This window comes from Mirounga leonina, unplaced genomic scaffold, assembly GCF_011800145.1.
Source record: "Mirounga leonina isolate KUSES-001 unplaced genomic scaffold, KU_Mleo_1.0 Mir_201, whole genome shotgun sequence".
Taxonomy (NCBI): Eukaryota; Metazoa; Chordata; class Mammalia; order Carnivora; family Phocidae; genus Mirounga; species Mirounga leonina.
In genome coordinates, this window is record NW_023270504.1 from 5,158,379 (window position 1) to 5,185,784 (window position 27,406).

Below are 27,406 nucleotides of genomic sequence, written 5' to 3' on the forward strand. Positions count from 1 at the left end.
TTATCCCAGGTTCCTGGGAGGGAGCTTCTAAACTCTTGGAATTTCCTAAGTGATGGGAGTGTCTCTGTTGCTCACAGTGGGCCCTGAGATCACACTTGAGTTTATGCTAAGGAAGAGGTAACTCATGATGGGCCTCCTGATAGTTTCAGAACATGGGCTGGCTAGCTGGAAAGGCCAGTCATAGGATAGAGAGATGGGACTTTGAGCCACATACCAGCCCTACCTTCCAACCTCCAGGAAGGGAAGGTCGTGCTGGAGATTGAGTTCAGTCACATGCCCAGTGATTGATTGAATCAATCAACCTAAGTAATGAAACCCCAGTTAAAAACTTGACATTGAAGCTTGGTTGAGTTTGCCTGATTGGTAATCATACATCATTGAGCTGAGGGGGAGATGTGTCCTGAAGACATGGAAGTTTTGTGTTTGGGACCCTCCCAGACCTGTCTCCATGGGTCTTTTCTTTTGACAGGTTTTTGATTTGTATCCTTTATCATAAAGCCAAAATCACATGTATAATGCTTTCTTGACTTCTGTGAGTCATTCCTGCAAATTATCAAACCTGAAGGAGTTGGGGGAACCCCCAAATTTGTGGCCAGTTGGTCAGCAGTGCAGATAGCCTGGGGACCATTGAGCTTGCAGCTAGTGTCTGAAGGGAGTGCTGTCGTGTGCAGGACTTTGTCCTCACATAAACTCTGGCTAGCACTGTCAGAATTACCCTGCATCCAGGAACTTTACCAAACGCACACCTTTATTTATTTATTTATTTTATTTTTTAAAAGATTTTATTTATTTATTTGACAGAGAAAGAGAGAGCACAAGTAGGCAGAGTGGCAGGCAGAGGGAGAGGGAGAAGCAGGCTCTCTGCTGAGCAGGGAGCCGGACGTGGGGCTCGATCCCAGGACCCCAGGATCATGACCTGAGCCGAAGGCAGCGCTTAACCAACTGAGCCACCCAGGCGCCCCCCAAACGCACACCTTTAAAGGAAAACAAATTGGCTAAAAATTGATAACTCAATTATACTTCTAAATATACTTCTATATTTATATTATATCTGGTGTTGATCTGTTAAGTTTTATTATTCGCTGACTCTCTTTTTGAAGATTTTCTTCTGGGACCTGCTGCCTTCTAGATGTGGTCACGGATCTTCTGTCCTCAATTTCCCCACCGTTTCTTTGATGCACTTGCTACCCTGAGCACTTATGTGACCCTAGTGACAATAACTGCCCCTTGCATGGGTGTGGGCTCCTCCTGACAAGCCCCTCTTCCCTCCCTGTAGCTTCCGCATAGCCAGGTGAGGATGGGATGACCAAAAATTTTGTGTCTCAAAGCACTAGTCACCCCCTCTGCTCTGTCGTTTGCCTTGGTGCCTGTGAATCACATCCTTTAGTTCTTTGATACATTAAGTGATGATGATTTGCTGATTTGCTCCTGATACTAGAGGGAATGCAGAAGAAGAGCAACCAAAATGATTAAGGGCCAAAGGGATTTGCCTTAGAGGAAAACAAGAAAAACCAGATGTTGTTATTTATTGGTTGAATGATCTAAGAAGACTATGGAAACCACTTATAAGCATTTGAGAGCTGAGAGGATAGCAAGAGAGGGGGAAGAAGAAAAATGAATGGCAGTTGGGGAGACAGGAGAATGTACTGCATGCTCAGTTTTGGGCTTTGGAAACTCACAAGGAAAGTGTTGGAGAACTCCTTATTTGAGATAGCAGAAACAGATGGTTATGGTTAAGATGGTTAAGGTACATTAAATTTTTCTTTTCCCTGGTTTGTAGTTCGTATTGGAAAAGAATGTATGTTGTGTTATTGCTGAGAAAAGTGGATTTTCCTGTTAAATGTGGCAAACATAGGTAGCCTTCCTTTAAGCTTTGAGATGTGTGTCTCTCATTGTTCTGAGTCTCACCTGGTTTGAATCATTGGGTTTCTTGGGACAGATCTCTGGGTCCCATTTCACATTTACTGACTTAGATTATCTTGCGGTGGGATGAGGGAATCAGAAATTGTAGCTAGCGCCTCAGGGGATTCAGAATCCTGGGAACCACTGGGACTCAATGGGAGCATATGTTACATGAGGTTGAGATGCCAAGTATCTCTGGTGTAACATAGAAAAAAGAATCCAAATCTCATTGAGATAGGAATGTTGCAGTGCATTTATCACATGTCTCCTGCCCACACCTTCCTCCCACCACTCTACTACATTTCCTGAGAGGGCCAGATGATTTTCCCTCCACTGAGGCATTAAGAAATAGATTAGTGAGGGAGCACCTGCAACTTTGACAAAGTCCGCATTGACTCTTTTCTGTAGGCAAGTGTGATGTGGGAGATGCAATTGAGGTGGGCTTTCTGATTTCAGTGGGGGTGATGGGGTCCTGGAGTACCAGATGCCAGTGGCAGAGCTTAGCTGCCAAAGACAAGGTGAGTGCATTTACCATGATAGGCAGCAGGGACACAGTGGTGATCAGAATGTCGTGACCACTGGTGGTGGCTAATTAATCCCGTTGTCCCTAGGAATGAAGTAGATATGGAGCCCTCTTAAATGGTGCTTCGTCTATATACCAGGGAAACTCCAGGCTCGGGGCCAAAAGCCAGACTTGAGTCACCACAGGGGAGAATCATGACCTCTTAAGCAGGTTCCAGCTGTCTGCCAGTTTACTGAGGTAGAGCTGTTTGATTAAGTGGAGCTGGGGTCCCCTGGAGGAAGGGTCCTAGTCTATTCCATAGTAGAAGTCTCTTCCAGGGATACAGCCCAGTTTTGTTTTTTTAAACCAGAACTATTTTCCAAAGAAGAAAATTAAAAAGAGTAAGGGGCTTTATCTAGAGCTGCAGGCTCTGCGAGTGTGAGGAGAAGGGGCAGCCGATGGCTTTCCTCTCCCCTCCCCACTCATCCTCCTGTGACTTCTTGGTGTCACACTGTGTGACCCTGTGACCTTTTCTGGGGGCCAGTGCCCTGTGATTGCTGTGAGCTCATTATAGCCCCACCTTTCTGGGCAGTTTTACGGGGAGGCAGAAGAGCTCAGATGGAGGAGGGGCATTTGTGGTCATATTTGCCAATGTCTGGAAGGCTTTCAACCAGTCAGACACGACTATTCAGATTTTTTCTTTTCTTCTTTTTCTTCTTCTTTTTTTTTTTAAAGATTTATTTATTTGAGTGGGAGAGAACTAGTGGTGGCAGGGCAGAAGGAGAGAGAGAAGCAGACTCCCTGATGAGTGGAGAGTCTGATGTGGGGCTCCATCCCAGGACCCTCAGATCATGATCTGAGCCAAAGGCAGATGCTTAACTGACTGCGCCAGCCAGGCGCCCCATTCAGATTTTTTCTGAAAAGAAAAAAAAATATTTCCTATTGCTTTCAATTAGAGATGAAGGCTAAATTAGTGATGAAGGCTAAATCAAATAAAATTAGAGATTCTTATTGTTGAAAGGGAAAGATGATTTTTTTCAACTTCCAACTTAATGTAAGTTTATTTGCTCATTCAGTAAACTTCATTTAGAATCTACTGTGTGTTAGGTGAGATGGATACGATGAGGAAAAGAAATGAGTTTTTTACAATGCATGAAAAATGCTTATAATATTTGAGGAATATGGCAAAAGAGTTTTAAAAAACTGAGTAAATACTATGATGGAGTGTATTCAGGGTGATGTGGAACATGAGAGACTGTTCTTCTTAGATGGTGTTTAGGGTGGGCTGGTTTTCATGCTTCTGCATGGACATTTCTGGTTATCCAAATACCAGTTCTAGTCTTAAATACTGCTTCTTCCTTGGAGAGTCTTCCTTGGAAGTCTGTCTCCGAGTAGTTGACTTGTATTTTGTCAAATTGTGAGTACTTGCGCCATCTAAATGGTCACACAGATATTTCCAAGCAGCCATGTAGGCCAGGTCTTGTAATATTTCAAGAGACGCTGGAGATTTTTATGTGAAATCACCTGTTTTAAAAACATTGGTAAATTGGGATGCCTGGGTGGCTCAGCCGTTAAGCGTCTGCCTTCGGCTCAGGTCATGATCCCAGGGTCGTGGGATGGAGCCCCGCATCGGGCTCCCTGCTCGGCGGGAAGCCTGCTTCTCCCTCTCCCACTCCCCCTTCTTTTGTTCCTGCTCTCGCTGTCTCTCTGTCAAATAAATAAATAAAAAATCTTAAAAAAAAATTGGTAAATTAAAGAAAGAAAGAAAAGGCATACAGGTGAAACAAAACAATTTGCAGGCTATACTTGGCCCTCGGTCAGGCTCCTTGCAACATTGTTATTGGATCTTCCTTTCCACTCTGAGAGCCACTTGAGTAAGTGCTTTGCTTCACTCACTCCTTCATTCATCCGTCCGTCCGTCCATTTATCCACTTAGTTTTGACAACCGTAAACCAGGCATTGAGCTGGATACTAGGGATATAGCCATAATATGGCAACGAGCCTTTCCCTTGGAGAATTTGGGATCATTTCTATCATCTTTCTCTACGCTGAGCATTTCCCATCTCCTCAAGCCTTTCCTGAGACATCATTTTCGAGACTCCCCACTCTTGCAGCTTCCTGTAGCTCTCCTATGAAGGTGCTCCAGTGTTTCAGTACCACCCAGAGGGGCTGCTGCCCCACGTTGGACACCACCCACCTTCCCTGTCCCGCATGCAGGCAGAATAGCTCCCTCTTTCTTGTCTCTGACCCTGGTAGGTTCTCCCATTGCTAGATTTCTTTGACTAACTATTAATTATCTGTTCAGTGTCTCTCTTTCTCCTACGATGCTGTTAACTCTTTGGTAGCAGATGCCATGTCTTCTCTTTGTATCTCCGGGCCCTACACCATACCTGACACGAAGTAGGTACTCAATACCTATCTGTTAGAATGAATTGAAATGAAAATTAGTTTGACTTACGCAGTTTGGTCTGTTTGATAGCCAAGACGCAGTAACTCTTCGAGTTTAGAGTAAACTAACAGCCCTTGAACAATACTATGTGTGTAATTTTAGCCTGGATTGCAAGTATTTTGTTCTCTTTTACGTCCAAATGTGGGACTTTACTCTTACCCATATTCTGTCTAATCCTGTAAGAATTAATTAACAATATCAAGCATTTAAGCTCGTTGTGAATCTTAGTCTCCCAGTCCAGTGGACCCTCCTTCACAGATGTAGGCTTTCTGCAAGCTTGGTTAGCATACACTACAGAACTCGCTGAGTTTTGATAAAAATATTGGACAGACCAGAGATAATGTCAGAATCTTGTGACTTACACTGAAGGTCTCCATCTAAGGAGACACTGGTTATTAGTCAACACTCTGTCTTTGCTACAAATCCATCTTCTTGTATCTTGTACACAGGAGATTCTGAAAGATTCTGATAAATGCCTTTGTTAAAATAAAGATGTGATGTGTCTGTCACACTCCCTGTTCTATTAAAATGTGACATTAACCAGTTAAACCCCCTTTTTGTGAACCCATAAAAGAATCAGAGATTCTTTTTCCAGTGCTCACAAGTATCATTTTGTTATTATTTCATCTCAAGCTCTCTTGTCTATAGTTGGGAGAGTTCACTCTCCATCTTTTTAGATATTTGGGAAACTCCTGTAATTTTAGATTCTCAGTCATGTCTCAAAGCTTAGATTTGCCAGTATCTGGTACCATGTGGGTGCTTTCAGTTACCTTAATTAGCACTGCAGTGGTTCTCCATTCAGTAATTCATTTTTATATTTTGGGATCTAATTGAATTCACTTAAAACACCAGGCATTTTGCCCTAACCAGTTTCCAGGAATAATAATCTGATGGCAGCTATACTTGTGAATATAGCATAATGTATAAACTTGTCAAATCACTAAGTTGTACACTTGGAACTAATGTAACATTGTGTGTCAACTCTACTCAATAAAAAACAATCCCTCCCCCCAAATCATCTATATAGATAACACCTGCCTATTTTCAGATAGGATACATATAGACCTCAAAAGTGATTCATTTTGTATCATTTTTGGAAGGGGAAAGTACCTCAAAAAGTGTGGTAATATACTAGTAACACTTTTAATGATTTTTTTTTACTTTTCAAATGGTTGAATAACAAATACTTTGGGAAAATAATGAGTCTTTTGTTTTCTTTTTAAAAGCAGTGCTGTTAATTTGTAATCCAAAACTATGATCTAAAGTATAATATCTGTGGAACCAGTCAAATACATCAGGGATTTGGCTTGTTAGATGTCTTCTCTTCTTTTTATTGTCATTTTTATGATTATCACAGTAAGATGCATCCTTGTATATTAAAAAGTCCTGTTTCTTCTTCTGCTTATACTCAATACTTCTGATACCAGATGTGTAGGGGTTTTTTTTTTCACAGTGACCAATTCTCAGTGTCCTACACTATCTGGGTGTCCTACAATTCAATTCAATTCTGACACTGTCTATCTGGAGTTAGCATCAGATCCCTCAGGTCGAAGACCTATTTCCACAAGACTGACCCCACTTCATTTTTTTAAAAGATTTTTATTTATTTATTTGAGAGAGAGAGAGGGAGAGAGAGAGAGCACAAACAGGGGGAACAGCAGAGGCAGAGGGAGAAGCAGGCTCCCCGCTGAGCAAGGAGCCTGATGTGGGACTCGATCCCAGGACTCTGGAATCATGACCTGAGCCAAAGGCAGACAGACGCTTAACAGACTGAGCCACCCAGGTGCCCCAACTGACCCCACTTCAGACACCAGTTGCAAGTAGTGGGTCCCTAGATTGCCACACTTCTGTCCAGCTTGGTTGCAAATCGGGGGTTCCTAGGACCCCTCCTCAGGTTAAAAATTTTGCTCTAACAGCTCACAGAGCTCAGGGAAACACTTAATGTTTTACTGGTTTATTATACAATGAAGGGTTTGACAGAAACAGATGAACAGCCAGATGTCGAGATCCTTAAGGTGGGGTCTGGAGGGTCCAAAGCTCAGGAGCTTCTGTCCCCGTGGAACTGGGGTGTGCTGCCTGCCCAGCATGTTGATGTGTTCACCACGAAGTTTTCCAAACCCTGAGTTGAGGCTTCATCAAGTAGGCATCATTGATAATGACCTCCATCTCTGGCCCCTCTCCAATCCCTGGAGGATAGAGGAGGGAAAGGGCTGAAAGTTCCAAGCTTCTAATCATAACTAGATCTTTCTGGTGACCAGCCCCCATCCAGAAGCCCACCAAGAATCACCTTATTAGAAAAAAGATAATCCAATCACTTGGGGAGTTCCATGAGATTTAGGAGTTCTAGGTCAGGAATCAGGGCCAAAGACCAAATATTAGAACAAAAGATTCTCCTAGTACCTTTATCACTTAAGAAATTACGGAGTTTTTATTCGCTGTAGGTTTTTCATAGATGGATTTTATGAACTTGAGGAATATTCCCTCTATCCCTATACTCTGAAGAGTTTTAATCAGGAAAGGATGCTGTATTTTGTCAAATGCTTTTTCTGCATCAGTTGAGAGGACCATATGGTTCTTCTCTCTCCTCTTATTAATTAATGTGTTCTGTCACATTGATTGATTTGTGAATGTTGAACCACCCTTGCATCCCAGGGATAAATCCCACTTGGTCGTGGTGGGTGATCCTTTTAATGTATTGTTGGATCCTATTAGCTAGGATTTTGTTGAGGATTTTGGAATCCATATTCATCAGGGATATCGGTCTGAAATTCTCCTTTTTGATGGGGTCTTTGTCTGGTTTGGGGATTAAGGTAATGCTGGCTTCACAGAATGAGTCTGGAAGTTTTCCTTCTGTTTCTATTTTTTGAAACAGCTTCAGGAGAATAGATATTATTTCTTCTTTGAATGTTTGGTAGAATTCCCCAGGGAATCCACCAGGCCCTGGACTCTTGTTTTTGGGGAGGTTTTTGATCACTGCTTCAATCTCGTTACTGGTTATTGGCCTATTCAGGTTGTCAGTTTCTTCCTGTTTCAGTCTTGGCAGCTTATAGGTTTCCAGGAAGTCATCCATTTCATCCAAATTGCTCAGTTTATTGGCATATAGTTGTTGATAATAATTTCTATTAATTGTTTTCTATTTCCTTGGTGTTAGTCGTGATCTCTCCCCTTTCATTCATAATTTTATTAATTTGGGTCCTTTGTCTCTTCTTTTGGATAAGTCTGGCCAGTGGTTTATCGATCTTATTAATTCTTTCAGAGAACCAACTTCTAGTTTCGTTGATCTGATCTATTGTGTTTCTGGTTTCTAATTCATTGATTTCTGCTCTAATCTTAATTATTTCTCTTCTAATGCATGGCTTAGGCATCGTTTGTTGCTTTTTCTCTAGTTCTTTAAGGTGTAGAAAAGACCCCAAATTGCCAAGGAAATGTTGAAAAAGAAAAACAAAGCTAGGGGCATCACAGTGCCCAATTTCAAGCTATATTACAAAGCTGTGATCACCAAGACAGCATGGTACTGGCACAAAAACAGACATACAGACCAGTGGAACAGAATAGAGAACCCAGATATGGACCCTCAACTCTATGGTCAAATAATCTTCGACAAAGCAGGAAAAAACATGCAATGGAAAAAAGTCTCTTCAATAAATGGTGCTGGGAAAATTGGACAGCCACATGCAGAAGAATGAAACTCGACCATTCTCTAACACCATACACAAAGATAAGCTAAAAATGGATGAAAGACCTCAATGTGAGACAGGAATCCATCAAAATCCTAGAGGAGAACATAGGCAGTAACCTCTTTGGCATCGGCCACAGCAACTTCTTTCAAGATACATCTCCAAAAGCTAGTGAAACAAAAGCAAAAATGAACTTTTGGGACTTCATCAAGATAAAAAGCTTCTGCACAGCAAAGGAAACAGTCAACAAAACAAAGAGGCAACCCACAGAATGGAAGAAGATATTTGCAAATGGCACTACAGATAAAGGGCTGGTATCCAAGATCTATAAAGAACTTCTCAAACTCAACACCCAAAAAACAAATAATCAAGTCAAAAAGTGGGCAGAAGAGATGAACAGACACTTCTCTGAAGAAGACATACAAATGGCTAACAGACACATGAAAAATGTTCATCATCATTAGCCATCAGGGAAATTCAAATCAAAACCACATTGAGATACCATCTTACACCAGTCAGAATGGCAAAAATGGACAGGGAAAGAAACAACAAATGTTGGAGAGGTTGTGGAGAAAGGGGAACCCTCTTACACTGTTGGTGGGAATGCAAGTTAGTACAGCCACTTTGGAAAACAGTGTGGAGGTTCCTCAAAAATTTAAAAATAGAGCTACCCTATGACCCAGCAATTGCACTCCTGGGTATTTACCCCAAAGACACAGATGTAGTGAAAAGAAGGGCCATATACACCCCAATGTTCATAGCAGCAATGTCTGCAATAGCCAAACTGTGGAAAGAGCCGAGATGCCCTTCAACAGATGAATGGATAAATAAGATGTGGTCCATATATACAATGGAATATTACTCAGCCATCAGAAAGGATGAATACCCAACTTTTACATCAACATGGATGGGACTGGAGGAGATTATGCTAAGTGAAATAAGTCAAGCAGAGAAAGTCAATTATCATATGGTTTCACTTATTTGTGGAACATAAGGAATAGCATGGAGGACATTAGGAGAAGGAAGGGAAAAAGGAAGGGGGGAATCGGAAGGGGAGATGAACCATGAGAGACTATGGACTCTGAGAAACAAACTGAGGGTTTTAGAGAGGAGGGGGGTAGGGGGATGGGTTAGCCCAGTGATGGGTATTAAGGAGGGCATGTACTGCATGGAGCACTGGGTGTTATACGAAAACAATGGATCGTGGATCACCACATCAAAAACTAATGATGTATTCTATGGTGACTAACATAACATAATAAAAATTAAAAAAAAAAAAAGAAATTACGGAGTTTTTAGAATCTCTACCAGGAGTTGGGATAAAGACCAAAATATGTATTTCTTATTATATCACAACGTTATCTCTGTTTACATCTCTATCCATATCTGTACCTGTGTCTATATCTATCTGTATCTATCTTTGAACTCTTTTCTGGTTATTTCCTTTTGGAAAATTCCTAGAAGTGGTATTTTTGGTCAATGGTTATGTACTTCTTAAAGCCTTTTGGTGCACGTTGATCCTGGAGACCTTCCCACTCTGACGCTCACCAACTGGTTGTAAGATTACCTATTTTATCTCATTGTCATGGGTGAACTTGAAATGAATGGTTTAGTTGGTCTGGAAAGCTTAGCCTGATGGAGTAGATGGTGATGTAAAATCAGCCTCAGGGGGATGGGCTTTCTAGGAATCGCGCCTGAGTTCTTCAAGGATAGGGACCTGGTCTTGCCCTTCTCAGAGCTCCCCCAACCCAAGCTTTGTGATTTCCAGCAGCTCGCTCACCAGAGGTGGGTCCTCCTGTACTGGAATGGGATGCTCTTCTCCCTTTTTTAGCTGCACTGCCTGCCCCCTAGTTCACGGCACATTCCTCTTTCCCTCTAGATGGGCTGTTTCACACCACACTCGGGTCTTCAGGACTCTGGGGCTGTGTGCAGACTCGTGGGTTGGCCAACATACAGCTCGCTCCAGTCTTGCTTCAAAGGCCTGAAATTGGATTCCACAAAGCAATTCATTTTTCTAGGCTTGGTTAGGACCATGATTACTTCAGTGGGAATGAAAATGGAGTCAATTAGTAACTATGACATTTATATTCATGTGTCCAAATAAAGCTTGAGATGTTTAAAATTCTGTAGGTTAAATTCCTGCATGAATCAAGTCAAGTATTTAGAATATGCTTATGCCATCGCTGAAGTTGACTTTTACATTCTCAATTGTTTTGGCAGAGAGGAGGTGTTTGTGTAAGACAAGCAGATCAAGGACATGAGAATAAAGACATGGGATTCCTGTTTCAGTAAAATGAGCGGGAGTATAGACAACTACAGGCAGTCTCACTTAGGGTGTATATGCTCCCCCAAAAGAATCACACCCTATACAACTATTTTTGCTAACCCCACAGAATCAATTGGGGACATTATGTCCTGTTATTAAATTTAAGGCATCCTTAAGTCTCTCTGTTCTGCATTTCTGTCTCAGGAGAGTATTTTTTAAGATGTTGAACAAGAAATTTCTCTCTCTTTTTTTTTCTTTTTAGAGGGAGGGAGAGAGAGAGCATGCGAATGGAGTGGGGGGTGCAGAGGGAGAGGGAGAGAGAGAATCTTTTTTTTTTTTTAAAGATTTTATTTATTTATTTGAGAGAGAGAGAATGAGAGAGAGCACATGAGAGTGGGGAGGGTCAGAGGGAGAAGCAGACTCCCTGCCGAGCAGGGAGCCTGATGCGGGACTCGATCCCGGGACTCCAGGATCATGACCTGAGCCGAAGGCAGTCGCTTAACCAACTGAGCCACCCAGGCACCCCTAGGGAGAGAGAGAATCTTAAGCAGACTCCACGATCCTGAGATCATGACCTGAGCTGAAACGAGGAGTTGGACGCTTTAACCGACTGAGTCACCCTGGTACCCCATAAATTTCCCTTCTTTCTGTGATTCTCTTTAGTTTCTTCATCATAATCTTAGAATTCAGATTTTGAGGTCTGTGGGAATTTATGTTAGAAAACATTTAATACAGGGGCGCCTGGGTGGCTCAGTTGGTTGGGCAACTGCCTTCGGCTCAGGTCATGATCCTGGAGTCCCGGGATCGAGTCCCACATCGGGCTCCCTGCTCGGCGGGGGGTCTGCTTCTCCCTCTGACCCTCCCCCTTCTCATGCTCTCTCTCTCTCTCTCTCTCTCATTCTCCCTCTCAAATAAATAAATAAAATCTTAAAAAAAAGAAAAAGAAAACATTTAATACAGATTCTGAAATGATGTGCTTTTGCTCATCCTTTTAATTTCAGATGCAGCTGGTAATAGCCTCTTCAGATGACCCGAAGATCCCTTGTGGGGTGGTAATTAACGATCATTCCAGGTGCATAATCTGGAAATTTGGTTCCTGGTGGGCACTGTGGGTGAGAGAACACGTTCATGCTTGGTTTGTCCCAATTGTGACCACAGTCTCAGTCTTGTGGCTTTTTTCTCCTCTCCAGTGGTTGCAGCTCTGACCCACAGCGCTGTGGACTAGCCTTTAAATGCTCAGCTCCTGGGAAGAGCTGGCAATGAAAGCAAGAGTATCATGGGGTCGTTCACATGAGCCACGGGCTGAAGGGAAAACAGGTTCAGCACCTATCTGCCTGCCTTCTCAGTGAGGCCACAGAGTTCTCTGAAATAAAATTGTATTGCATTTGCCATGGTTTCTACAGATAGGAAAATCCTGAGATGGGGACAAACGATACTCACCCATCTAGAGTAACCTGATGTTGGGAGTCATTTAAAAATAATTGATTGAGGGGCACCTGGGTGGCTCAGTCGTTAAGCGTCTGCCTTTCGGCTCAGGTTATGATCCCAGGGTCCTGGGATCGAGCCCCGCGTTGGGCTCCCTGCTCAGCGGGAAGCCTGCTTCTCCCTCTCCCACTCCCCCTGCTTGTGTTCCCTCTCTCGCTGTGTCTCTCTCTGTCAAATAAATAAATAAAATATTTTTTAAAAAATAAAATAAAAATAATTGATTGAATAGCTTATCTTTTGAAATGATCGATCCCCTCCTCTCTCCTTGTGCTTCTGTTCTGTTTGTAGCTGATTCGGCTTCTGTTTCTGTCTTTTTTGTACAGGCTGAACATATTTTTGACTGGCATGAACCCATTCTACTTTCATGCGGTGAATGTGATTTTACACTGTCTTGTGACTCTTGTCCTGATGTACACCTGTGACAAAGCTGTCTTCAGGAACCGGGGACTTGCTTTTGCTACAGCGTTGCTTTTTGCTGTGCATCCTATTCACACAGAGGCGGTGAGTATCATTGGACCTCCGTGAAACAAGGAACTAAGGAAAAAAAGCTAAACAGATCTCCCCCCCTCTTTCAAAACCACGTGAATTCAGAGCTTCACTGAAGTGTTAATCGTTATATATAAATCATTCTGCTTGACAACTTGTCTTTTTGAATGTTCACATGGCCTCCACGATTTAACTGCTTTTCCAAATAACCACTGTTATTATTACGTGTCGTAATAAACGGCCACAATTCTTTATTTGAAGAAAATTTAAGTTCTAATGTGTTTTAAACAGCACAGGGCATTTTGAGGTACTTATTGTGCTGAGGCATTGTTCCTGCTCTACATTTGTATTTTACCTTTTCTCTCTCTGCTTTATGTTTATAATATTTATGGTGCCGAACGGTGAGTGCGAGGGGAGGGCTAAAAAGTTAGACTGACATACTTCAGGGTAGAAAGACAGACTTACAATAGGGACTTAGAATTAGGTTTCCAGGTTATTTCATGTGAAGTGTAGTTATTTGGTGGGTGATGCAAAATTTATTTAAAAAGTATAGGTAGTTCAGATTTGTGGTCCTCTTTGAAATATGGACTTAATCATGCACTGAGAAGGCATTTATCAAGTTACCCTGTTTCACGGCTTAGTAACCACAGTTGGTTTATTTTGTCCGTATTGCTAGGGGCAGACGAAGACTTTCCAAGGGGTCCGTGGGCCCCACAGCTTTAAAAGAATCATTTCCAGAGCCTCAGCTTGCTTCTGGACACTTGCCTATAGTTTCTCTGAGAACACACACAGGGTCAGGGTGTCAAGTTGGTTCTCCTCTCCCTCCTCCCCTTCCAGTTGTCGTCTCATTGAAAAATAAAAAGGGATGTCTCACCTACATCAGAATTTTACTATGCCCCAGGTGTCCACATCTCTGAGGTACTGTTTTAAGAAACAATTTAATAGGGCACCTGGGTGGCTCAGATGGTTAAGCGTCTGCCTTCGGCTCAGGTCATGATCTCAGGGTCTTGGGATCGAGTCCCGCATCGGGCTCCCTGCTCCTCGGGAGCCTGCTTCTCCCTCTGCCTCTCTCTCTCTCTCTGTCTGTCATGAATAAATAAATAAAATCTTTAAAAAAAAAAAAGAAAAGAAACAATTTAATATATTGGTGTCAGCAAAGCCTCCTTCAATTGAGGCATCACAGACCTGGAGTGGGGCTTCATATTGCTCTTTGTCTTACACGTATTTCTGTGAAGAATGGAGTGTGGCATTAGAAGTGGGGTATGGTGATCTGTGTTAATCTTCTGAATTCAGAAGTGAGATGGTTGTCATGGGGATGTATCATAATATGTTCATTTGGGCCGGGACAAGAAGCCTGATTTGGCCAATTGATTTTGTAATGAGGACTGGTTTTGCCAGTTAGGCTACATGATGGACCTTTTCTACAAACAGTATTCTACATCTGTAAGCCCAAGGTTTTGAAACGAATATATTTGGAGTGAGTGACAAAGAAAAAAAATCATTCTATAAAAAAATTATATTAAGGTCAATTTCCCAGGCCTTTTTTGAGTATTTTAGACTGAAAAGGTCCCTCTAAGTGGAAGACTATAAGTAATAGTCCTTTGGAAAGTCTCGGTGAAGCCATTTTTGCTATAGTGCTGAGAAACCATGAAAGCGAATGACTCTAATGATAGGTAACTCTCATGATGGGTATGCTGAAATTATTTGCTTCCAACCAAATTAAAGGAGGATCTGATTGAGTTGTCGGGCTGGTAGATCATTAAACATTATGTAATATGATGGATCACTATGATTTTGCAGATGACCTTAGTGTTCAAAGAATTAAGTCACTGCTATAACATAGCTACTTCTGTTTCACTTATTTATGTGAACATTTCTGTAAAGATGAAAGCTAGGATGGAACTGATACGGTATGCTTTCTTATTCTAACCTAAAGTAATATTCCGTCAATAATTGCACTTACTGAAAAGAAACGTGGGGCGTCTGGGTGGCTCAGTTGGTGAAGTGTCCAGCTCTTGATTTCAGCTCCGGTCATGGTCTCAGGGTCATGGGATCGAGCCCCTCATCGGGCTCTGTGCTTGGTGGGGAATCTGCTTGAGATTCTCTCTCTTCCTCTGCCTCTCCCGCTCATACTCTCTCTCTCAAATAAATCTTTAAAAAGAAAAAAGAAAAACTTGCTAAACCTGTTATTAAGAAGTGTATTTTTATATCTGAGAGCTATTTATCATTTTTTCTAATTTATGATGTATTGAGCAATTGTGTATTAATACTAGGTGGGGTAACTTAGTGAGGTAACTTTATATATGTATTTTTATTACAGAGAGAGAAGATGATAAGTAGAATATTTTTAAGCATGACTACACAATACGTTAAGAAACAATGCTCAGGGGGAAATAAAATAGAAATAAGAGTTCAAGGGGAATGGGTGTGAAATGTCTGTCATTTAAAGAAGAGCCTGTTCACGTTTGTGTAAATGGAAAATAACAAGCTTCAAATCGCGGTGGCACATTTCAGATTCCATTTGGTACATTTAAAACAGTAATATTATGGCTTTATTAAGTTAGATTCTTTCAAGTATTTTAAAAGATGAGAGAGATACCTAAGTTTTTAATATTCTTTTTTGATGTCACCTGAAGAGAAATAATCAAGGACTACTACTCCTAGCCATATAGAATATATGATGCTGGGTCAAAGTACAGTGGAAAATATGTGCTTAGAGTGTCTTGGGGAAAATTTTTCCACGGAAGAATAAAGGAGTAGGACAATAACAGTCTTAATTCTATGCTTGTAAAGAGGGAGAGCAGGTAACCTTGGACAGTGGGATCATGAGCTGGTAGAGTTTGGTCGAATTCTAAGAAAAAGGAAAAATCCTGTTAGCAAAGTGACCTTTAAGAAAAGGTTTCAACAAGCTAATTATAAAAAAAAAAATCCATGATATCATAATTATAGGGACAAAGGAGTCTGAGAGCTGGACATTTAGGGAAAAATTTTAGAGAAACTGTTTGCATTCACAAGGAATGAGAGAAGTGTAAGAAGGAGGTGAAGAAATTTGACTTACGTAACAATCTATACTAGGAAGTAAATAGGAGACCATCATTCAATTACAGGTATTAGTTTAGGTTTCTAAGGAAGAAGACAGAGAGATAGGGGAAAAAAACCATTGTGTTATAGAAGACTTAGTGATAAATTATTAAAAAAGAAAAGAAAAATAGATGATAAGTGTGGCTGGAGAGGGAGTCAGAGGGATATATCTCCCCTTTGCTAAATAAGAAGAAAATCAGGACCATAAGTAATCCCAGGAAGGATGGAGAATTAACATTTTTTGAGGGAAGGGTTCTGCTTAAACATGTTGGTATGATTAAGGATTTGTTTCCTTAATTATGTAATCAACATATAGTAAATGAATACTTGCTTGGTGTAGGCACTGCTAGGTGCCGGGAGGGCATGTGGGTGGATGAGGGGTCCCTACCCATAATTTGTTCACAAGCTCCTAAAAAAGCCAAAGAACATGCACATAAATACATACAAGATAAAGCAATATGTTGTCATAAAAAAATTATCTCCAATTTAAGTATGAGGAACAAATTCATTGATTTACTCAATCTTTCAACAAGTATTAAAGTGCAGGAGGTATGGCAATGACAATGACCCAGACCTTTCCTCATTGAAGACCTTGTGACTCTTCGAAGGGTTTTCTGACAGTATATTTTCTGAATCATCAGAAAAATAAGCAGAGAAATTGGGAAAATGGGGAAAATCATTGTAATTCCCCGGTGGGAATGGAAACTTAGCAATCATCATAGAAACATTATTGGTTGCAAGGCACTTCTGTCAAGTCAAAAGCAAGAACAGGAAATACTGACACATGGAGTTGAGGGTTAAGGTCACCATTTCCAGAACTGGGACAAGAGCACGTAGGAGAGAATTGGTCATGATCTAATCAGTCAGCCTGGCTTTCAGCTGTTGCATGTGAAGTGTGTGTTTCCTGGCCCTGTCTGACACTAATGGGACTCATTCGTGCAGAGGGAACAATCAGTAACTTGGTACATATGGTATACTTTATGCAAATCCTATGAATGGTCTGCTAAGAAATAAGAAGTTTGGGGGGCAAATTAAATTAATTGGTATTTTTCACATGTGATTCTGTTAAGCTTGCTAGGACTTAGATCTGATTGTTACATTGTTTGAATGCTACCCAGTGAAGTTTTCTCATTTTTACCATCCTTTGAGTTTGTGTTACAGGATTCAGTTCCCAGGTAAAAACCATCCTTTTGGTGAGGAAAACCTGCAGCTTGAGGCAGAAATGCATGCTATCCATCTGCATGTATTTTTGGCTAAGTCCTTTGTACTTCCCGGCATCCTACAGTTCAGCCTATGTTGTCTTAGAATCAAGCCCCGGGAGCTCCAACTTAACATCCCATATTTGCTCACTCCTGTCCCCTTTCATTTGCTTATTACTCCATGCTCTCATCACTTTATGCCTTCCCTTCCAGAAACACCTCCTGTGTTTTCAGACTGCGCCTTCCTCTGCTTGGAATGCTTCTGTGGTCCTTCTCGGGTCCCGGATTCACATTCCCCTGTCTTGAGCTTACTGAGCCCTCCTTGCTTGTCCTTTAGGTTTTAGTGTATAACACCAGCCTTTCCATGAAGCCTTCCAGATTCTGCAAAGTCAATCCCTCCATTCTTCTCATGGCAATTATTTCTCCTCTTTATGATACACGCGGCTCCCTTGTATCGTATTAATACCCTCCTTTGACCCCCTTCCCCCCAACCCCCGGATGTTAAACGCCTCTCGGCAGGGCATACTCCTCCATCTGGCACAGTATCCGGCACAGAGGAGGTCCTTGGGAAATGTTTGTTGAGTGGAATAAATCATGCCGTTACTGAACATGATGATACTAACTGAATTGCAGTGAAAGTGAATGGTTGGTCCAGACATACAGTAGTTGATGACAAGCACCTTGTTTTTAAGACCTCTAACCCCCTTGCCCCAGAGACCCCAGCTCAACAGGGACATCGAGTACGTGTTCAGTCTCTCAGTGTCAGCACTAACATTTCAACCCACCCTCTGAGCTTCTGCTCCGAGGAATGCTACATTCTTTCTATCAGGGCACGTCCAGCGGGCTTTCCGGCTGCACAAACTGGCTGCAATCTGAGAAAGAGGCTTCAGGCGCCTTTAGCACATTAGTTATGCTTGCCTAGCTTGTGACTGCCTCCTTCCAACTTGCTACACCCAGTATCAGCTTGCAAGTCTTGCTGTTGTGTGAGTTGGCCACACCAGTTGTGCCATGATGAGTGTCCCTCTGGGCCCAGACGTGTGGCCTTATCCTAAGATGTTGCTAGCGAGCTGGACTCTCTGTTTCACCTTTCGGGGGCCTTGCAGGTGATGCTGAGCTCCATGCTCCGAGACGCTGTTGTGCAGACGGAGCAGATCTGGGCTCACAAGCGATCCGTGTGCAATTGTTGCTTTCCTGACTGTGAGTCTGAGCTGGTTCTTGACACTGAGGTGACACCGTATTGTCATTGCCTACCTCCCTTGAGTCGGGCAGTCTTCCTGATTTGGCAGTCACACTCCTTATAGATTAATGGATCAATAAACAGTGTGTGGTCCAGGCATCCACATCAGCTAATACCTTTTAACTCTACTGCTCGTGAAATTCTTTAGCCATATCCAGGTTTCTCTTGGTGTAGACTGGACTAGAATTTTGCTCAGTATGTGACTTGCTGTCAATCCCTATGCAAGTATATAATTAAATTATCTCCTATTTATATTTTTAACTAGTATATTTGATTATCTAATAAAGTTAAATTAAAATATCATACATATAAGCCTTAATATAAAAAGATGATTTCTATAAGCCCCACAAGAAAACCTGTCTCAGCACTGAGTCCCACCCACCTTCTCTGCAGGGAAAAGGAAGAAAAAAGGACACCCACATTGAGTGGGCACTTCATATATATCATCTTATTAATCACAACAGTAACATGTGGTGGGGGTGTTATGCTCATTTTAAAGATAACAAAATGGGGGGCACCTGGGTGGCTCAGTCAGTTAAGCATCTGCCTTTGGCTCAGGTCGTGATTTCAGGGTCCTGGGATCGAGCCCCACCTCCGGGTCCCTGCTCAGTGGGGAATCTGCTTATCCCTCTGCCTCTGCCCCTCTCCCCTGCTCGTGCTCTCTCTCTCTCAAATAAATAAATAAATAAAATCTTAAAAAATAATAAAGATAACAAAACCAAATCCCAGAAATTAAAGATAACAAAATTGAGTCTCACTCAAATCACAAGAGAAGGAGTCTGTGTTCAAACCTTGGGTGGTCTAGCTACATGCATGTGTCATTGCCCCTCCTTTAGAACTGCAAAGTGTGCTCATTATATGAGAGTATTTATAGGTGTATTTCCCAGAACACTATTTTCTGCTATTAATTATGATTGATTCTCTAACACAGTGGACTACAGGTCCTGGATGGTTTGGGTGATGCAGTTTTCTGTGCCTGAAATGTCAACCCTGTTCCTTCCCCTTGTGAACTCTTTTTTTTTTTTTTTAAAGATTTTATTTATTTATTTGAGAGAGAGAGAATGAGAGAGAGAGAACACCTGAGAGGGGATAGGGTCAGAGGACGAAGCAGACTCCCTGCCGAGCAGGAAGCCCGATGCGGGACTCGATCCAGGGACTCCAGGATCATGACCTGAGCCGAAGGCAGTCGCTCAACCAACTGAGCCACCCCGGCGCCCCCCATTGTGAGCTCTTACTCATCTTTAAGATCCAGCGCATACATGGCCTTCGTGAGAAGCATTCTTTGAACCATACCCCATTTTTTTCCTTTACAGTTTTATTTCTTGAATTTCAAAAAAATCAAGAGAAATGCTCGCACATTTTAAGTAGTAGTGGACTAACACAAAGATTTACAAATAGCTGTCTGTTCCCCACTCTCCCTCCACTTCAGTCCCTTTCTTAAGTAACAAGTTAAAAAAAAAATTTTGAACCTCAAAAATATAATGACCATATACTCATTGCCCAGATTCACCAATTTTTAACATTTTACCACATTTGTTTTCTCATTCTTCCTCTTTTCCCCTTAATATATAAAAATATTATTCGTATTCTGAAACATTTGAGAGTAGGTTGCATAATTCATGCCTCTTTACATCTGAATAATTTAGTTGTATATTCTCTAAAACCAAGGCCATTAGTCATATTTCTCTTTAGTCTCAAGTTTGGAACAGTTACCAGTCTTCATTGTCTTTCTATAATATAATTCACAGCTTTAAATATAATTTAAAACTTATATTTAGTATGTATATTATAAACTGTTTACATGTTATTTATTATAACATTGCAACTGATGTGTAATATGTTATTTCAAATGATTATTATTTATAATACATATGTGTTGTATAACTTATAACCCATGATTTATAGAATTTATGTTTTCTAAACTTCCTTATTTATATTTTATATTAAATTTTTATAATGTATAAGTATAAATAGTATAACTCTATTGTATGTAAATACAGAATATTGAAATATGTAAAAATATACAGTATATAAAATAGAAATACATAATATATGCACATGTAGTATATTATGTGAGCATAATATACATATATTATGTACTAATATAGGCAGTATTATAATACATTAGATTATAGGAATTGTAATGTATTTAGTAAATCATGATACAATATAAAGGAGGAGATATTAAAATATTAATGATATAAAATTATGTAGAATTGTTGTATTTTATACTTTATTAATATAAAATATATGTATTTATATATTTGATAGAGTGTTCCTCACCCTGGGTTTGTCCGATGTCTTCTCCTGATTATATTCAGGTTATGTATCCCTGGCTGGAATTTGACAAAAGCAATATTGTGTCCCTCTCAGGTTATCACCTGCAGAGAGACATGCCACATCTATTTGCCCTTTATTGGTGAGGTCAAGTTTGATTCCCCAGTTAAGGTGTAATGCATTTTCTCCATAGTATAATTATTCTTTTTACTTTTTTATTTAACAAGTAAATTCTTTGAAGGAAGTGCGTTGAAGCCCTATTAATACTCCATGCTTTATTAAACCTTTACACCCTAGATTTAGCATCCACTGGTATTTTGTGATGTCTCTCGCACATTCTAATCTTCAATCTTTTGGATGCAAAACGGCTATTTGCCAACCACACTATTCCCTCCACATTCATGAACTGGCTTTTCAATGTAAGGAAGAGCTTTCTGTTTTTTCCCATTCACTTGCTTACTGTATTTATATATGTACTTATATGTGCATTCATTCATCCATCCATCAATATCAGGATGCACTCATGGATGTCTGTTTTTTTTTAATGGTTTGTTTTATTATTGTCCTTATTTATTTTGATGTTCAAATGGCCTGATATTTGGTCAGTGGGAGCCCCTTGTCACTGGCTTCTGTGTCCTTTTAACATGTACCTGTCACTTTTTGCACACTTTCTTACCTTCTAACATGACAAGATGATCCAAGCTCCTCTGGGATCTCCTTAGCCTCAGCCCTGGAACCGGCCACTTCTCCAGGGAGCCCACGTTCTATTTAGTGGAGGAATGGTTGGTGGTCAGTGCCAGGATGGCTCTTTGCTACTGAGCTATCTTGCTGTTAGGCTCTTTCAGGGACAGAACTAAGAAGCGCGCGCACACACACACACATGCACGCATGTACATGTGCTCACATGGTGATCATGAGTTCATACTCATTCCTATTTTTACCAGGATTATCATTTCCTAAACTTATTTTTTCCTAGTCCTCTGTAAATATCCTCTGCTCCAGTAGCACTCTGGTACCAAAGACTGGTGCAGTGTCTGGTGCTCAGTCATTGCTCAAAAAATATTTTTGAATAAACCAGTAAATGAATAAACCTTGATGATCTGAATTGCCCTTCTCCAGAAGAATGGTGAAAAATGAAATTAAGCATGAAAATATTTTCCCTTCCTTCCTCTTTTTCTCCTTCTATAAACTTATTGTTATATATATGATAACCAGAGGTGGTTAGGCATATGTCAGATTTGCAGAACAATGTGTTTTCTCATTTTATCATACTTTACATTCATCTAAAAACGAATGCATTTCTGTAACCATTTTCTGAAAGCCATTTTCTGAGGTCTTTATTTTTTCAAACTTTCTAGGTGGCTGGAATTGTTGGCAGAGCCGATGTGTTAGCATGCCTGTTCTTTCTGTTGGCCTTTCTCTCCTACAATAGGTAGGTATGGCTAAGAATGCCCTTCTCTGTGGTTGCAATACTGCTTTCCCCTGGGGAATTTCTGGGGTGTGGTGTGTGTGTGTGTGTATGTGTGTGTCCTGCACGCGCAGACTTTGAGCATCTATCTGAGAAAGGAGGGAGGCTTCTTGGCAGCAAAATGCCCAGAGAGCTTTGTGGAGACCAGCATAGAAAATCCCCCCTTAGCAAATGCAAGGCTGCTCTCTCTTCCATCCACATTCTGAACCTTGCCATCGCCTTTTAAAGGGAACTGCTCTCCCAGTGTTGGGAAGCTCTGGCTTCTTGATTATTCTTACTTGTCATTTCTTACTGAGAATGGAATTTGAAAGCTCCGAGCCAATATATATTGGGTGTAAGTCCTCTCTTCTGTTTGGCCATGATTTGTTTAATGCCTCCTTTTTCATTTTGGTCTTAATTTTTTTTCCTCTTTATTATCCTAACTAAAGTAGCTCAGAGCTTAAAATAACAAAGGCTGAATCGGAGGTAGTATTTCTTAACTGTGGTTTTCTAATTTATACATTCTTTAATCAAAATACATAAGTTCCTTACTTTGGGATGCTGAAAAGCAATAAAATAATTTCCCATTATATTGCCCTTACTCCCCAAAGTGCTCAGATTCTCACTTGAGTTGTGACATATCCACATAGGGAAAGGGGCAGGTTAAAAAGAGAATGGGAGTGGGGTAGATGGCTCAGGGGGTGGCCCAGAAGAAAGGGGGCCAGTGAATCATGTCACCCTACTTCATGGAGGGATACCTGGCTAGGGATTTGTGAATGTTGATCTTTGGATGAGTTAATTGACCTGCCATCTTTCAGAGCCCAGTGACTCTGAGCAATACAATTCTAAACAAGTGGTTCTCACTATGGGGCAGTTATGGTCTTCCCCTCGGGACATTTGGGAATGTTTGGAGACACTTTTGCTTGTTGTTAAGTGGAAAGGTGCTACTGGCATTTGGTAAGTAGAGGCCAAGGGTCCTACAATGTGCAGGACAACCCTTACAACAAGGCACCATTTTCCCCAAAATGCCGGTAGTCCTCAGACTGAGAAACCCTGTTATAAACCAGTTTAGACCTTGGATGACCAAGAATGAAAGGAATAAATTCTTAGGGAATTTTGGTTTAACGAGTGGAGCCTTTTCTTAGTACAGATTTCCCCCGCTATCTGAAAGTAGAGCGTTTCTGTGAACACCTTTTGTAAGCTAAAATGGCCTCAAGTTGAAGAAACAGTGGTCATTAATTGATATGGAAAAATTGGGGGCATTCCAAGACCCCAAAAACAACTTCTCTTGGGCTTTTTCTGATACCTTCGGACACATCTCGCTAGTGGATGAACAGACTAAATGGAGATGAAGCACGGTTGCTCACACAGTTCAAAGCTCTGGAGGCTGGGTGCTGAGATGCTGAGTGTGGCCCTGGGGATGGAGCCGACTGGCAGGGTCGCTCTGCTGCCTGGGGGGCACACCGCTTCCGTAACACTCCCACAGAAAAAACACTAAACACTGTTTTTGCTTTTCACCTTCTTTCATAAAAGCAGAACTCCTCTTCGGATTTCTTCCTGTTACGGAAAATAGGGACTCATGTAGGTCTTTCATTAAAGTAACGTCAACTTGTGAAAAGTGGGGGGTACGTGTCCAGTACTAGTCTCCTAGGCCTGGCTTTGTGACTCAACACTGCATTGCCAGTCATTGGAAATGGTATTGTGAAAACTCTGAACAATGGAAGCCCAAATTCACCAGGTAGTTCTTTGCTGTTTAACTCTGGTATTAGAACAAGATTAACAGTTCCCTTTTGGTTTAAACTTATTCTCTTGGGCTTTTTCTGTGTGGATGGTACATTCGGGAACATGGTGAGGCCAGCGTTGTGTCCATCTATCTCTATGTGACAATGAGCCATGGGTTACAGTTTCTACTGTGCATGCCATTCTCACTCTTAGCAATTGAAACTTGTAGACCAGCTTCAGAAAAAAATGTATATCCACTGCAAATTTGGCATATAATTTTAGGTCATTGTTCCAAGACATAATACAACTAAGGTGTCCTACTAACTACAGAAATATTGGCCTTTACTTCAGAGGAGTAGGGGCAGATGGGTGTGACACTTACTGAAGGAATAGTGATGTTTTTGGGTGTGGGCTGATTCTATGTTGTAAGTTGAAAAAAGGCTTTATAGCTCGGGAAGATTTTTGAAAATCCCTCCTGGAAATTATACTGAGAAAAAAAATTTACCTAATACATCCCCTTGGAAAATAAACTTCAAAATACCAATTAACCCCAAAAAAGAAAAAGGCCAAAACATCTGTATTTTCATCACAGAGGAAATGAGGATTATATTTCGGTATACGTATCTGTATCCACTGACTGATTTATGTACAGAAGCATTGAAACACTTTCACCAAAATAACAATAATGATGATCACCACTTCGCATGTAGTAAGTCATTTATTTAATTCTGCCTACATTTATTTAATTCTGTAAGTCACTGTGATCCTATTTCATACATGAGGGAACTGAGGCACAGAGAGGTATAATAACCTGCCCCATAATACCCAGTTAGCTGCAAAGCTGTGATTGGAACCCAGGGAACCTGGTTTCAGAGTTCATGCATAAGCTTAGTAATCTGTATTATTCACTTAAAATATATTCACTTAAACATCCTTCCATGCTACTAACTATATCTCTATGGTAGCATTTTAAGTGGTTTTTAGTGTCCATTTGTTATATGTCCTATTTTACCATAATTTATATGTACCTTAATTTAAGTACCAAGTTCAGTGTTGTTGGGCATTCACTTTTTCTCATCTTTGCAATTTTAAATAATTCTGTGATGAATATTCATGAAGAAATATTTGTTCACCTGCTTATTTAGAATACAATGAAATCGATTGTTAAATGTAATTTTTAAAAGTTAGTATTTCTCAGTGACTCACATTTCTTCTTAGGTTAAAAGAGCCTTGATCTTGTTTTCCAGGAGTGTGGACCAGCATCATATTGGGGAATGTTTCCCTCCCACCACTTCTCCCTTCTTCTTGCTGCTCAGTTTGTTTTTGGGGACCTGCGCCATGCTGGTGAAAGAGACAGGCATCACGGTGTTTGGAGTGTGCTTGGTTTATGATCTCTTTTCCCTATCCCACAAGCAAGAGAAATCGTAAGTCATTTTCAAGTTTGGATATCAAGCAGTGTATGTGCAGAGAAGAATTACTTAAATCAATAGCTTTCAAACTTTCAGTAAAAAAAAAAAAGTATAACATTCTGTTAAACGTAACCTCGTCTTAGACCGTAAATTAATAAGGTTTGTTTTGTTAAGATAAATGTGTTAGGTATTTCAAACCCTTCACACTTTATAAAAATCAATGAGCACTATAAAGATTTTGCGAGCCCCAAATTTGGAATTGGAAAGTATCCATGTTAATTGCTAAGTTTATGTTGCTGGATTGTTTTGCGAAATCCTGATTCGCAAAGAGAAGTGGTTGCAGATGGGGGTAACTGTTTCTTAACAGCTTGCCTCGAATCCCTGCATTCAAATGAGCGTTACCCATCGAAAAGCACTGCTAAGTTGGGTCTGCTTATTTGCTCTAGGGATGATGCTGTTACCTAAGAGTATTTGGGAGTCTTGGTTTGGAATTCCACAAAAGGCCACTCTAAACCATACATGTTATATCCAAATTAAAGGTCAAGTTTACTTAGTAGCCTATTTTCACTTGAAGAGTTTAAGCACATAACAATTGGCCATGCAGACCCCATTTTTCGGTAATTATAAGGCCCTTACTTTTGAACTTTTAAAAAAATGTGGTTGATTTGTTCTTCTGCTTCATCCGACGAAGAATTTTAGCTTTAAAAAACACCCTGCCTTTTTATCCCATTCCCTACCTCTTTATACTCCTTGACATAAAGATAAGAGCAGCGTTACTGCGTGGCAACAAGCTGAGATGAGCCATTACATTCTGATCACCTTCCTGCCTGGGCCTGCTTAGAGATAATTTAAATAGACTTTAGTGCTCTATTGGCTCTCTGTAAATCTCAGAGGCGTGTAAAAGGAAGGAGCTCGGTTATCATTTTGACCTAAGCTCATGCCACGAAAGCTGTGAGCCTGAGGACCTCCCCTTGGCTTCTATAAGAATGCCTTGCCTCTCTATCCTCTTGACCAATGGGAGGGATTGCGGTGCCGGCCTTATTTTTTATAGGATGACCTAGCAACCCGTCCTGTTCCCACTTCTTCTTGCCTCCTCTGTAGCTCTGCGTCCTAAGCCCTTTCTGCTTTGCCTCACTGACAGCAGAAGGATGTGACGACTGACTGCAGACCCCTGTGGTCCAGTTCCAGAGCGATTTTAACCTCATCCATGAAGTCATGTGTCCTCTGGTCTCGGGACTCTCCAGCCCACTATATACTCCTTTCTGCTTCATCTGGTCGCTGTTGAGCCAGGCTTTTTTCAAAGGGGATAATTGTCTCTTTTATTTCTTTAAGAACTGTTCCTGGCCTTCCTAAATACTAAACCGCGGGAAGTTCTATGGGAGGAACCATACTGCTGATACGTAGCCCCGAAGTTGCACAGTTCATAGTCCCTGCTTTGCTTTTTAGTCGCTTTTGGCTCTCACCAGCCGCAGCTCTGCATAAGTGGAGACATTCGTTCTTTCCTTCATCCTTCTATCCACCCATTTAACACATACTCATTCTGTGCCTGGCCAAGAACAAGAGAGAAGATTTCTTCCCTCCAGGGGCATATACAGTAGTGGGGGAGCCAGACGTTATCTAAGTCATTACACAAGTAACTGATGACAGTTGTGAACAGCGGTCGGGACAGAGAGCATGTGCCGGGGAGAGCTGGCCAATAACGGTTAAGATCTCTTGAGTCCTGGCCACATGCCAGGCACTGTGCCATGCCATTTGCAGGCATGAAGTCACTTAATGCTCAGAATAACTGTTAGCCTCATTTTATGGAGGAGAAAACAGAATCACAGAAAGTGACCTCTCCAGAGTCACCGAATTTCGGGGGGAGCCAGGATTTGGATCCCTGTCTATGTGACTCCGGAGCCACAGGCTTGCCCCCTGAGTAACCCCAGCCTCTGTGGACGGAACACAGAGCAGGGACCTAGAGACCTCCCAGGACATCTGCTGCCCAAGGCCTGGGCTCACATTTGTACCATGAGATCAGCTCAGACGTTCTGAGTGTCGTGAGGGTTGTGACCCTTTTGAAAATCTCACGGAATTGTGTGCCCTTTCCTAGAATAATGTACACACACACAGTTTTGCACCAACTCTTAGGGCTGTCCTCCCACCCCACTTTATCTGTTCATTTAGAATAAACATCTTGGCATTAGGTTTTTGTTGAGGTCTTTTATCATATGATTCAGGCACCAGGAAAGAAATGGTAACAAAAACGAATGTTGGAAGCCCTTCTA

General features: G+C 41.2%; 1 protein-coding gene across 1 annotated transcript in view; it reads left to right on the plus strand.

The window, feature by feature from the left end:
• The window catches only part of TMTC1 (transmembrane O-mannosyltransferase targeting cadherins 1), a 263,586-nt gene that overhangs the window by 10,915 nt on the left and 225,265 nt on the right, over window positions 1–27,406 (plus strand). The window contains exons 2-4 of the mRNA XM_035027979.1: window positions 12,605–12,782; window positions 21,920–21,993; window positions 24,978–25,154. Coding sequence (XP_034883870.1) covers window positions 12,605–12,782; window positions 21,920–21,993; window positions 24,978–25,154 — 429 coding nt within the window. The remainder of the gene's footprint in view (window positions 1–12,604; window positions 12,783–21,919; window positions 21,994–24,977; window positions 25,155–27,406) is intronic.